Genomic DNA, 17,392 nt, shown 5'->3' with positions numbered 1-17,392 from the left:
CACCCACTTAATTTCCAACTAGAAAGGAATAAACGGCGGTTCTCGGATCAAGTTGAAATTGAAAATATCCTCCTCCACTTTGATACCCAACTTTTCGAAATTACCAGACCATTTCGATATTTGTATCTCGCTTGTTCTTTTGAGAGTGAAATATAATCCAGAGAAACGTATCTAAATTTGCCTCTTGGTTGACAATATCAAGTTTATATACAGGCTATTATCGTAACTAGACATTAATTGGACTAAATCGATTCTCAGGTACACAGAAACATCGAATCATTCAGTCAATATGAACCCACGAACACTTACCGCCCCCCTTCGATCACTCCGATCTTCCTTACCACTTCGACCACAGGTAGTAGCATCAGGTCGAATAGCTCCTTTACCCGTCTCCCGAATGAATGTTCGATCATACTCTGAAACAGCAGAAGATAAATCATTCCACGCTCAAGAAGACAAACGTATAACGGAATTGGAAACCGCTAAAAAAGAAAGTGACGAAAGGGCTAAAAAGTTGGAAGAGGAATTGAAAGAATTGAAGGTAAGTTGAAGGTATCTTTTTTTGCAGTATAAACGAGATTCATCAAAGAGCACCATACTAAATCGATTATATTCTCACATTTTAATAGAAAGAAATACAATATGTTAGAGCAGATTATCAAACAGCGACTAGACGAGCAAGTGAAGAAAGAGCTAAAGCATCTGAATTTGCTATAGCAGGATTTGCTAGAGCATTATTAGAAACTGTTGATGTTTTACAAAAAGCACTTAAATCAGTTAAACAACCTATACCAATAGAAAATTCTGGTTTAAAACAATTATATGATGGAATTGGATTAACAGAAAAAACTTTGATAAAAACTTTTGAAAGACATAATATGAAAAGATTAGATAATTTAAAAGGTGAATTATTTGATCCAAATTTACATGAAGCAGAATTTATGATTCCTAAAGAAGTTGCACCAAAAAAAGAAAATGGTGATTCACATGAACCAAATGAAATTATGCAAGTTAATTCAGAAGGTTGGATGATTGGTAATAGAGTTTTAAGACCCGCTAAAGTTGGTGTTGTACAACCTGAGTAAATCAGTTAGTTTTTTAGATCACATCAATAAAAGATATGTGAATACAAGGATACCTGGACATGACGAGAAGGGTTGCCTTTCACAAAAGTCACCAGCAAAGTAATGGAGGAAAGAAGAAAGTATTTGTGTATAATAGCAATAATCTTTGACATTAATCTGACACCATTGTTAGAATAGAAAATATCACAATCAGTATATATCATTACATTAACATTCTGGCATATGCATTGAACACTTCTCTATATGGTTACACCTGACGGTTTACCGATATTGTGCTTTAAGTCAACAAAAGCCAACAATAGAAAAGGAAATTCAGCTATCAGAATTGCGCACTGACCTTTCCTTATAGTTTGTCACCTGCTCATGTCTATTTACATTTATCCTTGTAGCTGACGGAGCGATCTAGCGATAAGGTGTTATCTTATGTTAAGCTTGCTTTCCTTTTCCTTCCTTCTTGGAACTTCCGGTTTACTCATTATCCGCTGAAAAACATATCGATCAACCCGATTTATTGAGGATAAAGTAAGATGATAGGTAGGAGGTGGCACTCATACCACTCAAAAGGAGATATAACATTACAATCCATAGATGGTGTCCTGTTTGGGGCGGACAGCTGGAGACTCATCAAAGTCAGGTAAGTAAAAGGATTTTTTCAAGCAATCCTCTTTCTTTTCCAATTGTAAAACAGCTAACGCATTTATGTAATTTGCCTACCTTAATTTGCAGCTCGCTCCAGATTCGCCAATATGACTTACGCATCCGGATCAACTACCGTTAAGGAGAACAGTCGAGTCGATGAAGAACAATGCAAATTTGGAGTATCTTCTCCAATCAAACTGAATGCATCTTCAGTGGTAATTGAAATATTCCTTAACTTGGTTAATGTATCAATTCCAACATTAACGAAAATTGAACTTGTGCAAGGAATAAAATTGTTAGATCTCATGAATGAATTAGATTGTTCAACCAAATTGATTGGACTAGTTACAAGTGAGATAACTAAACAGATCGATAAGGAAGGTCCATGGAATGTACTTGTTTACGCATCAAAGATTGATAATATCAAATTAGCTAAAGAAGCTCTAATCAATATGGGTGATATAAACTTCCTTCAAGTCAATAAAACTAAATCTGAAGATGAAGATAAAAAGATTGATACTCTTAGATTCTGGGATAGAATGAAGCTTTTATCTGATCATTGGTAAACGAGATTATTATCTTTGACTTTGAAACCGAACTATTCATTAGATCAAGAAGACTGTATGATCACATATTTTTACATTGAGAAGGATTGGCAAATGATTGCTGAGCTATTCAATCCGGATAGGAGAGAAGGAAAACACAGTATTACTATGTAAGTGTGATCATATCGGTTTTACCAATATTGCTCAAATTGTTGCATAAAGCTTCGACAGCTGATTATCGTTTTGGATGATTGTAGCGATTTCATTCTCAGATATAAATACCTACTTGTCCTCATTCTGGTCATTGTCATGATTCCTTTGATCACTCTACATAGGAGAGATATCTCAAATTCGAGTGATCTTCCAGCTATGTGCAACAGTGTCTATAGGTATTTCAATCAATCTGATTATCTATTTCAGTTTACCTGTTTGTAGCTAAGACCAAGTCTACACCACTGAAATCGTACATGCAGTATGTTAGTATGTTATCTTTCACAAATTACAGAGATCAGTCAAAAGGCAAAATCATTACTAATCATCTTCGTCGCTTGATCGATCGTCAACTGGATGATCATCTTCTGATTCTAATTCTGGATTCGGCGCAGATCGATTGGGATTGAAATGATTAGTTATCGAAGACCAATCATCTTTTAAGAAAATACCCCCTCGTAATTGTTGAGCTTTCATTTCTCTAACTTCTCCAGGAAGCATAATCAGTGATAATGTTCCAAGATGAAAAGGATTATCTAAACTTACAATAAGTAATACTGTGTTTTCACAACATCTTTATTTGATGGAAAACTTGTAACACCTAAATATGAACGAATATGAGCTGAAGTAATTTTACCAAGTGCGAATTTAGCTAATTGTATATCATACCAATTTGAAGCTATTTCTAATAGACCTAAAGGTTTTGAAGATCCAGCTTCTTCAACTGATGATCAGGCATATTTGATGAAATTTTTCGATAAAATGAATGCCAAAGATCTATACAGTGTAATCTTTCAGCTTCCTCAACTTTGATTTCTGGTGGTTCAGGTTGAAATATAGTAATCAGATCAAGGAATGAGCATATTGTCGATGATTGATATTCTAGAATGATGATCGGGTCGATATCTTGACAAGTTAAGTTCATCTTCGGGCGTCGGTACATCAAGTAAATCCTTGAAGAATTCACTACGAGTATAACAACGGATAAATCTGGTTAATAAAGTTTGCAAGTCTTGTGCCCTCCTGGTGTTTAAAAAGCGGATAGACGCATATGTGTACCAGATACCTAGCTTTTGACAGGTGATGCCGACTAACTCTGAATTTGACTTTATCTTGTGATATTATGAGGACGGTGTGCTCAGGATTATAATGAAATCAATGTGCTTTACATTCAGTAATTAACGTCTTCAACAACTGCAAATCCGCTACCTTTTTAGCTTTTTGCATTTTCTGTTGAGCGAACTTTTCATTGATTTCAGCAAAAGCTTTTTCCATTGGATTGGGAGTGGGCATTGTGTTTTTTGAGTGAATGCACAGTGGGAGAAGCCGGATTAGCAGTAAATGAAATATAAGTCTTGAAACATATAGATCCTCATCTCGAAATGGTCATAAGTATGTTTATGCGTCAACTTTACATCCTGGCACAGATTTCTGTTAAATCAAGGCTGAGTAGTAACGCATTGACAATGTTTCCCTACCGTGCTTGTTTACTTGGTGCTTTCCATACTGCCGGAAATGACCGAAATTTCGCGATTCGTCTTTAGACAGATCTCTTTACGCAGATTGCTGATGAAGTGTACATACATGTATGGGTTGAAACTGGTTGTTCTAGATACAACGAGAACAGAAATTGATAGGTAAAAGAAGAAATGAGATTCTACAAAGAAATACAAGACACGCAGATGGGGGATTAACACATCTATTTGGTCTTCTTAGCCTTTGAGGCCTTCTTGCCTTTAGGTTGTTTCTTCCTTCTTTCTACACATCTAGGACATATCCAATTACCTTCAGGTGTCTTGTCCAGGTTCAGACAAGCAAGATGGTACTACATTGAGTTTTAGGTATTGGCATCAGCTGATATTGCAACTGGGAGTTGAAAAAAGGAAGCCATTCCCCGATCGAGCAGCAAACGATCATGGCAGTGGACAATGAATTGGAGCAGATAGGATCGAAAACTTATATGTTATGATAGAATGGGAAGACCAACTAAGAAATGTAATAAAAACACTATGATGGAAGTACTTGAACTTACCCATTCAATTTCACAATCATCATCATCACAACCAATCATTTCACCGTAACTAACTTGTCCACAAAAACAGTAGACTTTGGAATCGACTTCTTCTGTAATAGCTATATTTTCATGATCATTCATCCCAATATCGTATGCTTGAGTTGAATTACTATTTGTTGTTGATGATTTTTTGGGTTTCGGCATCGTCTTGAAAGTAGATGCTTGAGTTGCGATTGGACGTGAATTATTGTAACCTTCGTCATAATCACTTTCATCTTGATCATCCTCATTATCATCTGTACGTGATCTTTTAATCCCTGATGTGGTTTTACTACTAGCATTCTTGTTATTTCCAGTTGATCTATTTCCATTCTGACTGTTTGTAGCATTATTGCTAGGTGTAGCATTCCCACTTTTACTTCCACTTGTATCTTTAGGATTACCCATATCTAATCCTAATCCACCATCTTTTCTTTCTAGTAGAGAGTCACTTGATGCTGTAGGTTGCATAGCAATTCCGGTTTTCTTAGATGTAGATGTAGGCACATGCTCATCCCTTGATTCATCATCTGATCCATCGTCTTGTTCTGCTTTACGTGCTCTACTTGCTGCAGCAGCTAATTGACGTGCCGTGCGTGGTTCAGCGACTTTACCGGGGAATGCTGAAGTAGATGCGATCGACTCTGTAGGCGATTGAGCTCGATTTACCCTGTGCACAAAAGAAATATCAGCTTTAGTACAAAGGTGCACAGGCTAGCAGGAACTGAACTCATCGAATATGATCTGAATGCAAAGGAGACATACGGTTTTCTCTTTTTAGCAGGTTTCTTCTTCTCTTTCTCACCTCCTCCAACACTTGAAGCGTCATCATCATCAATACTGTTTTTGTTATTACTATTATTACCTAATTGAGTTATTCTACCTTTCTTCTTCTTTGTTGGCGTATCACCGATTCTACCTTCATTTGATGGACCAGCAGCATCTTTACCTGAATTTCTGAATGGTGAATTTGCTGCTCTTTGCAATCTACGAGTATTCACAACAGGTTGTGCAAATGGTAATGTTAATGTTTGTGTATACGGTGAAGTTGGTGAAGGATTAAGTAAAGTGGAGGCAGCAAGCAAGTTTGATAAGTGTTTTTGGTGAGCCATTATCTGAATATTATGGATTATATCATTAGCCACAGATCATTCCGAAAATTTCCCTTGAGAGCGCGAGGCAAGATAGCTGAACTTACACCATCACATGCACCTCCAGCTACTCTTATCTTATCATCACCACCCAATTTATATCTTGCAGCTTCTTCAGCTATTTCTTGTAGTAGCTCAAAACGTTGCTCAGGCTTAATATCTGGATCCTGTATCCAATTTATGAGAGTGTATAGCTTCTTCTCTAGACTTAGCAGAGTTGCTAAAGACGTATCACTTTGTCAGCAATGCACATACAGTAAGTTTTGACTTTATCAGAGGACAAAGATATGGTATGAACATCAGAAGACGCGCAGTGTTAAATACATACAATATAGTACAGCTCCCAGTTCATTCAAGTCACTATACACCCTAGTGATCTCTGGAGGTATCTGATCGAGTGTATCCATTATATCCTGTATTACTAATATATCTTGAGCATCATTAGCTGTAGGTGGAGGGGGTGAAGGTGAAGGCGGCGCCTGAACCGGAGCCATTTTAGGCGGCATATTGAGTAGTCTTTATCAGTGGATAGCTTTTTGCGCAGCGATGTAGAAAAACGAGGAAATGAGCAGCGTCTTCTATGGGCTGTAGACGATTCACAATACCATACGGTATATTGGGTAAGAATTAAGAGCAGATAGTTAAATGAGAAGGTTTATCAACATCAACCAGGTTTCTCTGCGTGATATCCGGTAACATTGCCGCCTAATATTGACATATACTTCGTTACGTAACTGTCCTGTTTAAGCAATTATGACGTGGATTTTTGCTTGTCGTTAATTGCAGAGTATCAATGACCATTAATTGTAAGTTAAGGATAGATAAGATAAAGTGAATTAGATACATATTCATGCTTGTTCTTGGGTATTTTTCTGTTTTTTCTTTTAGATACAAATAGATACAAGTGCCTTCTTAATCCTAATTTTGAATCGGTTTCCTAATAACCATATGGCATACCTGATCCCATACCATAACCACCCATTCCTGCACCCATACCACCCATCATACCTCCCGGCATCGCTCCCATACCCATCGCGTAATCGCCAAACATACTGGCGGACAAGCGAAGAGTAAAAGCATGTCAGGACTGATATATTTTCTTCAAACTGATTGGTGGAGATTAAGTCGAACGGAGGATAATGGTGTCATGGTGTTAGTAAAGTAAACTCGCTTACCCGCCTGGAGGATACCTTGGTAACTAAGTATACCAAGGCGTACGATACATTAGCTGTTGAACCCATGGAGGATACCACGTAGAAGAATAAGGGAAAGGGGAACCAACTCCATATGCTCCTGATCCAAGTCCACCACCCATCATACCCTGTAACCGTAGATCAAAGGATCGATTCAGCATGAACAACATATTATAGAATTTTTGATAATCTAACTCACCATACCTCCCATTCCCATCCCCATCATTGGATTCATCATGCCGCCCATTCCCTATTATAGTAAAAGTCATTCTGTCAGCTACCTTGAAGGGATATCAGTATAAGGCAGTCAGACAATCCTTGCTATGGAAGTGAAGGCGTTAGTAGAATGACGCCAACCATCATTGGGTTCATTCCCATTCCCATACCACCCATTCCCATGCTACCCATTCCTCCCATTCCCGTACCACCCATTCCCATGCTACCCATTCCTCCCATTCCCATACCGCCCATGCCACCCTAATGATTGGTGCCAATATCAGCATCAATCACTATAGCCATGGGGGATATCATTTGCATGATATTGGGAAGACGCGATGATGCAGAAAGCAGGAGAGCTTACCATCATCATAGGATCCATCATACCCATTCCACCCATTCCCATTCCGCCCTAGATGGTCAACTGATGAATTAGCATGAGTGTTATCAAACCATTCGTTTGAGGTGTCATTCAACAAGACGTACCATCATTGGATTCATACCCATTCCGCCACCCTTAAAAGCCGAATTAACAGTCTTTTCGATTGGAAAGAAAATGACTTACCATCATAGGGTTCATCATTCCCATACCTCCCATTCCACCCATGCCCATACCTCCCATACCACCACTCTACAATTTTCATCAAGTATTAGCTATCATACCTACTCTCTTACATCAAGACACATCTAAATTGCAAGAAAGGACAAAGGAGTGTTCACTTTCGGAGATATAATGCTTTTCACATCAAGGTGGATAGGAGGTGGGCAATATATATCGAATGTTGCAAGAAACAGATACATACCATCATCATCATACTCATCGGATCCATGTTGATGGTAAAGAGTTAAGGGTTCGTGAAGGTTGTAAAATTAAGAATACAGTCGAACTTAAGTGCAATTGATTTGATCTTCACAAGTGGGTGTGTTACTTTCGTTTGGTAAATGACTATAGGTTGTCCAAATGAAAGCTTAATCAGATGATAGGCGAAGTAAGGTATTGAAGCTGATGAAATTGATTTTAGGTCGTTGCTAAGAGATCTGGAGGAGAGGATGATAAGTGTCAGTATGTACTTCAGTTTTTGATGTATCGAATGACGTTGATACGAGGGTTATATATATATGGTCACTGCGTGTACTAAGAGGCGATCTGTTGCTTAATGTTTATGATGTTGATGTGTATAAATGATGGGAAATTAAGAAGAAACCCTTGTTCTGTATTTATATATCCGTTAAATATAGAATAGGGTGAGTTGAAACAAAAAAGTCGATATCAATCAAACCTTTCTTCTTGCTGCTTAGGTACAGTACGTTGAGAAACCTCATAGTACACTGGAAAGCAGTTCAAGTACACAAGTGCATTGTTTACTGACATCATACTCAACGACAGTAAAGAAAGGAGATATGCCAAATCTAACTTGGTCTTTGTTCCCAATTCTTACTTCTCCTTTGATCGAGTAGAAGTCAAATTCCCCACTTTGTTTGACTAGTGGCAAATTACCCCAGTCCTTTAGCTCAATTGCGTTTCAACAGTAAAAACAAAGGAATCAAACAGAAGTCGTTTCGGAAACATTCTCAATGCTGATTCTATATTTCGTATTAAATTCATGTTATTTCATGTATACTATGATATTTAATTTACAAAGACTTCAGATGAATGACTACTTGGCTTCATCTTCTCTCGTGACGTGAGTTGAATGCTACTTGATAAATATATATTGAAAATGCTAATAAATGACTATAAACTTCGTGTATCCCATTGAGGGTCGTGAAAGAAACGTACATAAAATAATTGCAATTTGACAGGAAAACTATTAAATCATAAAATTGATTTTGATAACCTTAATAATTTTAATCATATCTTGGAATCATGGGACTTGACCATTCACTTCTTGAAGTCCACTGATTGAACATATTTCCATCTACAGGTGTGGAATATACCACTCCATTGGGTGTGTATACCGTCTGACCATCAACGCTCATACCGTTTGTGGGGTTCATACCTTGTTGGGTATTCAATCCTAAACCAACCATCGGATGATTAGGTATAGCTGGAGCAGGTGTTTTCTGCATTTGGGTACTTGGGTAGTAGGTGAATCCTGGCGGACCTGCATTGGCGAATTGTGCTGGTTCAGGTACAACATGTGTAGGTGACCATCCCATTTGTGCAGGATATGAATTGTATAACCCTTGATTTTGAGAATGCACTGAGTGTACAGTAGGAGGTGGATATTGATATGAGCTGGATGGATATGCTGTTTCGGGACTATTGTTTGCGTCATACATGGATACATCGTCGAAGGGGTAGGATGGACAGGCGGATGTAGACGGTATTGGATAGGAAGTGGATGCATATGCGGTATTTTGAGCGGGGTAAGTGAAAGGATTGGGTTCTTGGTATCGCAAGATAGCTTTACGAGGCGCACCATCAGCACCAGGGTGAGCTTCAGCAGCGAGAGAATAAAACATCAGATGCTATGAAAACCCAAGGTCAGCTTGCTACGATTATACTTCACTCATGTGTAAACAGAAACACTCACCTCAGGAGGCACAAGTTGCGGTTGCGATTGACCCTCGTAAGGCGCTAATAAAGCCCTTCCTCCATTCCACTCCGTCGCTCCAGTTGAGAACATAGGTGCATCAACAGCAATTGGTGAGATGTGATGAGGAATATGGCCCAAAGGTGCTGGAAGAGCATGTCCCATAGATCCCCTTCTATTAGACGCCTGATCCTCTGCTATCGCTCGTCCACTTTCTCTACTAAGGGAGCTTGATCTAGCTACTGTTGAGCCTGATATCTGCTGAGTGGGGGTAGGTCTCGCTCGTACAGCGGTAAGATTTGGTTGTAAATGCTGTGTAGATTGAAGAGGTTGAGTGAAAGCTGCCTTTCGGATAGGCATTCGAAGGAATTCGTATATAGCGGCTGATGAAGAAGGATCGTGGATAGCGGCGTCGACTGCCGATCTCTTTCTGGCATGTTCATATACAGCAGGGAAAGCGTATTGACCAGTATGAGGAGGAGGTACAATGCGTGGAGGTGAAGCTGATCGTGCTCGATATGTTGAACCAGCGGTCGCCATGACTGCGGGTGAAGGAAGAGTTGGTACAGGGTGAGGTGTTCTACCATTGGATAGCTGTCGGATATGTCTTGATACCGAGCTAGATGGAGCTCTCGATGTCATAAAGCCATCAAGGAGATTCTTCCATCTTACGTATTCTTCAAGAGGCACACCTAATTCGTAATTCAACCCAACAAGAAACTCGCTTTCCATTTTCTGCAAAGCAATGCAAAAACTAACGTCAGCTTGCACCAGTGAAGCTATATTGAACGTATTACTCACGTTGATTTCCGGTAAAGTCATGCCAGCTAGTTCAGCCCAAGTAGCGTTGGTGTAGGTGTTATCATCCAGGTACTTGTTTCCCAGCATCAATCCTGCAATAAATGGTCTTTGTTCACTTCCTGGAGTCGAAAAGAACTGGTTCCTCATTTTTAGCCTGTAAACATACAGAAGGGCTACTATTGCTACACTATGCGATACTGAAGTGACAGTAAGCATACGTGAAACAAATTTGCTGAATTCGGGTGAGGGATGAACCATGAGGGTGGATATGCGAGAAGAGGTCGAGTGCGTGACTTCGAATGGATCGTTCGGTATTGGCGACAAGGAAACAGGTGAATTTGGGATTGGTTGACTTGAGGAGGTGAAATCGCCATACCATAACCAAACCACCATTTGCGCTGGTTCAGAATCACGTCAGCGTCTGAAGCATATATGTTGTATTTCTTATGATAACAAACCAGGTAGACGTGGTTACTCACCTACATAGGTTGCCAACGGCGTCTGTGATGCCGACAAAGCAGCCACTGATCCAGCTTTAGCCATATGCATGTCCATCTTGTTTCTCTTTTTCGATGGTATTTGAGCGATAGGAAGGGGAGGAGTGATAAGAGCTGGTGAGGCTGGTCTTTTGCCCAACTGTTTGGCTGAGTATTCGTATGATTGGGATTGGGAATTGATGAAGCGTTGTGGATGTAACCCTTGGAAATAGGTGTCTGAGGGTGACTCGAGAATAGTTTCTTGCTCACTTATCGATCCGTCGTGATTTGAGATTTGATCAAAATACAATGTTGGCGGAGTCGAGGAAAGAGTAAGTTTTGAGGAGGAAGGAAAGGAATATCGATAATCGACACACATCAGGAAAAAGAGGAAGCTTTGACAGAAGATGGAAGTAGATTGCTTCTGTTTCTGAACAGTATACAGTACACTGACTGAACAAGTGATTGATATTGATTAACGAAGACGGTGGCAAGAATTTTATACGATATGATATATATATATATATATAAGGTTGAACTTCAAGTCGGCAAATCGGATACGAAGTTGATGCTGATGTGACTGTTGACACGTAAACAAGTCAAAATGGTCTGTTGTATGTACTTGAAATGCGGAATTTATTTGTTGATCAGCAGATGATGACTTCGTACTTCTTCAGTATAATTTGATCACGAATTGATCGTTTGGGGGGTTTAAGTTGTATTCGAATCCAAGTAATGATGGAACGATGAGGCTTATGATTTGTGATGATGATGGAAAGGAAGACGTCTTATCAAGGATAAGAAGCGCAGAAACTCGTGTGTATCTATTTTTGAGTTTCATGATGAGTCAGTCAGTCAGTATGTATGTTTGATCGATCTTTTGTATGTTTGTATGAGGGATCAATTATCAGAAAGACGAGATTGAATCGAAAGTAAAGACAAGATGTGAAATGTAGGTTGTGGTGATAATTTGTGGGAGAAAAGTAATGTGAATGACGCATCATGGATAGGTGGCAAACCATGATGTTGTATGTCAAGGAATGAATACGAATAAGGACTATGTACTACTCCCGCACTTTCTTCGGGTATTAAATAAAGATGATGAAGTAAATAACAAAGTTTCACCCTCCTACCGTTTAAAATCAACCTTTCAATCTCCCCAAAGACGTAACATGAGAATGAATAGATGCAATTGTTTGACTTGAGACAAAGGTTCCTGATATTTCGAACTTTATAAGTGGGAAATGAAATCTACTCACCTCTTGTTTTGAGTTATCTATCTCGATACGTATATCAATGAATTTTGTGTGACTGTTTGGGTGTCGTAGTGAAAGATGTTCCAGAAATATTCTCTTTCTGAAGTATTCTTGTAATTCGGATTCTTGTTGATGATGAAGTGCGGGGATAGAGGAGACACTTTTCGTTATAGTTGAGAAAAGATGAAGAAGGAAGATCTTAGTTCCAACAGCAGTGTACTTATAAGGTATGATCAAAGATGAATGTGTCTTTCCTTCTGACAAAGTAATTGCGGCCAGACGGTAGTTGCGGTTTTGATGGTGATCGAGGCGGTTGACGAAGGATGAGTAATTTAGTGTGAGACAAGGGTTGTTTTTAAATTGAATACAAGTTATCCTTTCTATCTGAAAGCACAGGGACAAAGTTGAAGTAAGGTAGTAGCACCGATAAGTTCGCAACAAGAAATAGGGGTATACAAGCTTGTTTCTTCTAAATGTTGGATGATATCTTGATGGACGATGTTGATCGGAAGCTGAATAAAGAAGCGGTGAATTTTTCAAAATAGATGAAATTTTCTTTCTTGTCGAATGATCAGCGTCAATGTGAAGTGTGATGTATTTTGATGCTGAAGATGAAACAAGGCTAAATAGTTTGAACACTTCCTTTCGTTTTCAATAATCTTCCTTGATTGTGATTGATGTTGAGTGGTTTTGATCCTGATTGATCCAGCTCCACAGAAATCACTACTGTATATGACCGTGCTTATTATCGTGTGTATAGCGGGATGCTTAAGAATAAGAAGCGATCTGTTCTTGATAAAGAAGGTTACCGAACCTCTTTAGCTTCGGTCTAGATAATTAAATCTGAATGATCCAATAACCCTGAAACGAAACACCTTTTTGTTTATGTATATTCCAGAAAGTGTGATTTTTGATAGTTGATTGATGTTGATCGTACCTTCTCAAATGATGTTGATGGATGGTTTGTGCGGTGTCTCAGATTCTCAATTCAATCCGAGATTCTTTATTTCTTATTATTCTTGCGTTTTTTTGAATTGATCTTATTTGGCGTTTAGGGTAGGGTAAATTAAGCGGGATTGTACGCTGTTATGATCCTTATCTCCTTGACTACTACTACTAAAAAAAACTGGGCATATAAGTTTGATCCGGTATATAAGGTGTTGTGTAATCAGAAAGCAAGTAAACTATCTGTTGGATATTTTGCTGTGACTAAACAACTTCGTCCTAGTTCTGCGGATACGCGGTGTCGTTGCTATGTGTCACAGGTTCGCCTGCGAAATTCCTGATGGTAAAAGGGCGAGTGATACAAGGGAAGATATGACAAGCTTCAAAGGTAGGGTTTGTCCGAGATATGATGTATTGATCTGTTGAAAAACTAGATTAGGTGTACCCGTGTAAGGAAGGAAAGGGATTTGCCTAAAATATTGATATCTCGTTCTTGTAATTGAATGGAAGTTCAAAGGCTGAGGTATGTGAATCTGAAGAGAAGGTCAAACTATGTAATCAGTTTCATCAGATCTAGCTCATGAACCGCTCGTTTCTTGTAATCCGTATTATATAGAGCTCTGAGTGATTTTAATCTTGTGTGTCCGATGACCGAGACCATGTAACGTCTAAAAAACACTCACCTTCTTAGACAGTAAACCCTTCCATTCACTCTAAGTTGTAAGACAGTTTTGGTTAAATTGGTAATCTAATCTGCTGGAACAATAGATATGACTTTGATGCGCAATGAACCTCCTTACTTCGCAGTAGTATTGTATTGCGTAACTAGGATGTTCAAATTCTAATGAAAGCTGTGTTCAGGAATGGTGACCAGAGGTGACAAAGGATATTTAGTGTTTTGTTATCTATAAGTAACGCCAAGGGAGAAGGTCAATTGAATGGGTTGACTGGATGAAGCTGGGGTGATTGATTTGATGTGAAGACAATAGAAAGTTTCACGAAGCCTTATTTTGGTGAGTATCGCACGGACCCTTTTGGTAGATCCTTTGCTCTTTTGTTCGTTGATTTAGGATTGAAGAACGGAAGGGGAGGGGGAATAGCGGGAATCAATGATGACACGGTCTACAAGGTGATAACGATACTGAACGAAACAAGAGCGCAGAACTCTGGTATAGTGTAAATCGCTGTCGAACGCTTTCTCCTCTGGTCATATCAGTTAGCATCATTTGTCGTTAATCATTGCCTTGTCATCATTGCCACCCAAAATTTCTATAAAATAACGAAAATGAACCAAAATAAAACTGTAATCTATCTATGATAATGAACTAACGTTAAAATCAGGGATGTTATCTATCTCTTCTGAAATGATAATTATGACCTTTTTAGTTTCCGCCTAATCCTCATAGCGTAATGGCAGATTTCATTTAGGTACGGTACATCTTCAGGTGAAGACACCATAAAGACAACTGTATATGTCCCCCTGAATCTGACGGGTAGAGAGATTTCGGAAAATTATAGTTGGTTTTGTTTGTTTTGTCATATCAACAAAGAAACCCATTGTTACGTGTAAAAATGCGGAGTGGGGCAAAGTAAAAAGATCAGAGTTAAGGGAATGGGAAACAAACGGGCTTAATCTCTTGATCCTTTACGACTTCCCACAAACATATCAAAAATCATCACATTCCGCAAACAACAGATCATTGCTTTTCGCCCTCTGTGATATAGCTTCTCTTCGATTTTAACAGTTACGAGACAGAAAGTTTAAATAAGATAGTTCCGATAATTCGTTTACTCATCCGAACATATAAGAAGGGTATATGTAATCACCCTAATAACAAGCCAAATAATACTTTTGTGGTTTATGTGGTTGGAGTGTTGGTTCGAATCTAAAATTCGAATAACACTTATAAGCAGGAACGAGAGGCGTCATCGTTATTGTCGAAAAATTACTGACAACCATAAATGTAAAGAGAAAGGAAGAGATTCTTTTTTCTGTGACATTTGGTATTCGTTACACTTCATTGTCTTTTGCCTAGGGGCCGACAATCGAATGCGAGGAATCAACACAGAAGTCACTCAGAACTTTATCTTTCGAAATTTTGGCTGTGTAATCCTATGCGCAATCCTTCTTCTGCCGAGATTGTTGAAGCTACGCATACGTATGCATGGGATTTAACCTAAGTTAGTTACTTGATTTTGGCTATGCTATCCGCAGCAGTGGTTTCTGTGAGATTAACCCAAAAAATACAGTTTGAAATCATTACGCACAAAATTTTACAAAGTCTTAGGTATGTGAAGTGGAATGGAATGCGAAGCGTTTGTTTGTTGCCGAGAGAGCGATTTCATCTAGATTCGAGATCATCATCATTACATCTAAACTAGGGTTATTTGGCTGCCATCATGTCTCAAAAAAGGTTTGGTATATGGTGCGACAGCCAGGGTCCGCAGAAGGAGATCGAATTAAACTATCCCCTTATCAGCTAAGGCTGTAAAAAGGTTATATAAGTTCACTCCGCGTATCCACGCCAATACATGACTCCAGGAACATTTGTGCATTCTTGTCATTCTGTTTAGATTGGCCCTTTCACCTCATTTCACCTCTAGATACATACGTTATGACGAAAATCCCTCAAATACGTCCATCCTTATACGGTGACCGATGGAATTGTAATTTAGATTAACAGGTTGGCAGTTAGTCAGTTACAGGGGAAGCTTTGTTCACTTACCCTCAAACAGCTCCAAAAATCTATCAGTAGGATGATCCAACCTGCGAGTTACCATTAATCGATAGCATCCGTCATGGTAGTGTGTGAAACGCAATACACTAGTAGGGCATACTAACTCTCATCTGACCGATCTAGACTTGATCATGTGCAACTACTTCAGTGCGTTCACATCAAATGAAGAAGAAAATGACAAGCCCGAGTTCTTCATCGCGCTTGTTTTTCCAGTAACTCGCGCACTTGTCTCTCAGACACCGGTTCCTTGGTAATGACAACGCAAAGAATGGCGTTTCGATTTTTTCTTACATCGCTTTTGTTCAATCCCCTTTCATCCTCCCGTTAAGTGATCTACGTTGACGCCAAGATTCTCTACGTCGCACTCAAATATACGGTTTGTCAGCGTAGCATTACGAGGATGCATTTTGTTCCATCTTCGGACATGCTTGTGAGATAGAATGTTCGAGTTAAAGAAACGCCATCTCTGGTGAAACAGCAATAATGCATCAGATTGCTACGCTTGGTTCTGGCTGTTATGTACGCTATTTGTTTCTCTCAAACGCCACGATCAGACGTTCAACAAGATCTTTAACAGGACACCCGATTAGAACAACCGATTTTATCTGGATCTGCGCAAGTGTCCAAAGCTATACAAAAATCTCCTTATTTGTTGTCGTCGTAGGTCCCGAAAACGATCGCAGAGGAACAGTTGGGCGTTTGCAGGAGATCTCTGCTAATTCTGTCACGGTGTATGCCTTATGCATCGCAGATTCAAGAGGGAAACAGTTATGCTTTTGGGTTGGAAATCTGGTTCAAAGGAAAGAAATTCGAACGATGCGGTCACGGGACGACTTTTTCTTTTGTTTTCTTTTGATCTGTTCGAAAATCCCTCATAACGAGAAAAGGTTATTTCTGATAAATATCATCGGGTGAGAGATTTGAACCTGACCGAGATGAACGAGGAGTTTGGATTTTTTTTGGATTTTTAGGAACTTTAGCTTTTGTGCATCGGAGAAATAAGTTTAAACATGTGTTATAAAGAGGGTTTAAAAAGTTTCACCTCCCGTTCAGAAATGCAACTCCCTGAAAATCTCATTTACCTAAGTGTGGACAGAATCAAAGGCTTACGCTGACGCGGTACACACACAACCAACTCGGTTTCGTTTATTCTCGATCATACTTAAGTTACTTGTTCCTATTAGAATTCTTACGGAGCCGTGTTCATTCTATTTTACTAAATCCGCAGCAACGTAAAGGGAAATAATAGAATTGGAGAATCTGGATTTGATTTTCTCACCTTCAACAATCTGTATTGCTCATCATCCCGTCTGATCCCATCTGCGCATCAACTTGTTTGAGAAGGGAAAGATAGCTATCAGAAATGGGAATTCGCACAAACCAGTTAATCCCGCGAACGATAAAAGCGGGAATCAGAGCGACGCAGCTCGTCAACCAGAGCGCAGACCATAACAAAACAACCATTTACTGTATTTATCGCATAGCAAAACGCTTTGATCACGACTAGTGCTTCATCTTGCATCAAACTTCGCTACTGTACCGACTTT

The 17,392-nt window shown here is 39.1% G+C and overlaps 6 protein-coding genes across 6 annotated transcripts; 2 read left to right on the top strand and 4 right to left on the bottom strand.

The window, feature by feature from the left end:
* Positions 1–289: 289 nt before the first annotated feature.
* L201_000813 (uncharacterized protein) lies at positions 290–1,085 on the top strand (the record flags this gene model as incomplete). The annotated part of the gene is made up of 2 exons (XM_066216609.1): positions 290–541; positions 630–1,085. The coding sequence occupies 2 exons, from the start codon at positions 290–292 to the stop codon at positions 1,083–1,085; spliced, it is 708 nt and encodes a 235-aa protein (XP_066072706.1).
* Positions 1,086–1,831: 746 nt separating this feature from the next.
* L201_000812 (uncharacterized protein) lies at positions 1,832–2,290 on the top strand (the record flags this gene model as incomplete). The annotated part of the gene is made up of 1 exon (XM_066216608.1): positions 1,832–2,290. One exon carries the CDS (start codon positions 1,832–1,834, stop codon positions 2,288–2,290), a length of 459 nt encoding a protein of 152 aa, XP_066072705.1.
* Positions 2,291–2,800: 510 nt separating this feature from the next.
* Positions 2,801–3,772, bottom strand: L201_000811 (uncharacterized protein; the record flags this gene model as incomplete). The annotated part of the gene is made up of 3 exons (XM_066216607.1): positions 2,801–2,960; positions 3,026–3,203; positions 3,649–3,772. 3 exons carry the CDS (start codon positions 3,770–3,772, stop codon positions 2,801–2,803), a joined length of 462 nt encoding a protein of 153 aa, XP_066072704.1.
* Positions 3,773–4,178: 406 nt separating this feature from the next.
* L201_000810 (uncharacterized protein) lies at positions 4,179–6,189 on the bottom strand (the record flags this gene model as incomplete). The annotated part of the gene is made up of 5 exons (XM_066216606.1): positions 4,179–4,304; positions 4,512–5,202; positions 5,298–5,647; positions 5,731–5,903; positions 6,012–6,189. The coding sequence occupies 5 exons, from the start codon at positions 6,187–6,189 to the stop codon at positions 4,179–4,181; spliced, it is 1,518 nt and encodes a 505-aa protein (XP_066072703.1).
* A 431-nt stretch (positions 6,190–6,620) lies between these two features.
* On the bottom strand, positions 6,621–7,922 carry L201_000809 (uncharacterized protein; the record flags this gene model as incomplete). The annotated part of the gene is made up of 9 exons (XM_066216605.1): positions 6,621–6,735; positions 6,859–6,881; positions 6,966–7,004; positions 7,076–7,126; positions 7,234–7,353; positions 7,457–7,504; positions 7,579–7,608; positions 7,658–7,723; positions 7,896–7,922. The coding sequence occupies 9 exons, from the start codon at positions 7,920–7,922 to the stop codon at positions 6,621–6,623; spliced, it is 519 nt and encodes a 172-aa protein (XP_066072702.1).
* A 1,018-nt stretch (positions 7,923–8,940) lies between these two features.
* On the bottom strand, positions 8,941–11,285 carry L201_000808 (uncharacterized protein; the record flags this gene model as incomplete). The annotated part of the gene is made up of 4 exons (XM_066216604.1): positions 8,941–9,564; positions 9,630–10,364; positions 10,431–10,828; positions 10,910–11,285. The coding sequence occupies 4 exons, from the start codon at positions 11,283–11,285 to the stop codon at positions 8,941–8,943; spliced, it is 2,133 nt and encodes a 710-aa protein (XP_066072701.1).
* Between the last annotated feature and the right edge of the window lie 6,107 nt (positions 11,286–17,392).

Source organism: Kwoniella dendrophila, chromosome 1 (assembly GCF_036810415.1).
Source record: "Kwoniella dendrophila CBS 6074 chromosome 1, complete sequence".
Lineage (NCBI taxonomy): Eukaryota > Fungi > Basidiomycota > Tremellomycetes > Tremellales > Cryptococcaceae > Kwoniella > Kwoniella dendrophila.
The sequence above is the reverse complement of the archived record's forward strand: the minus strand, read 5'-3'. Positions and strand labels throughout refer to the sequence as shown.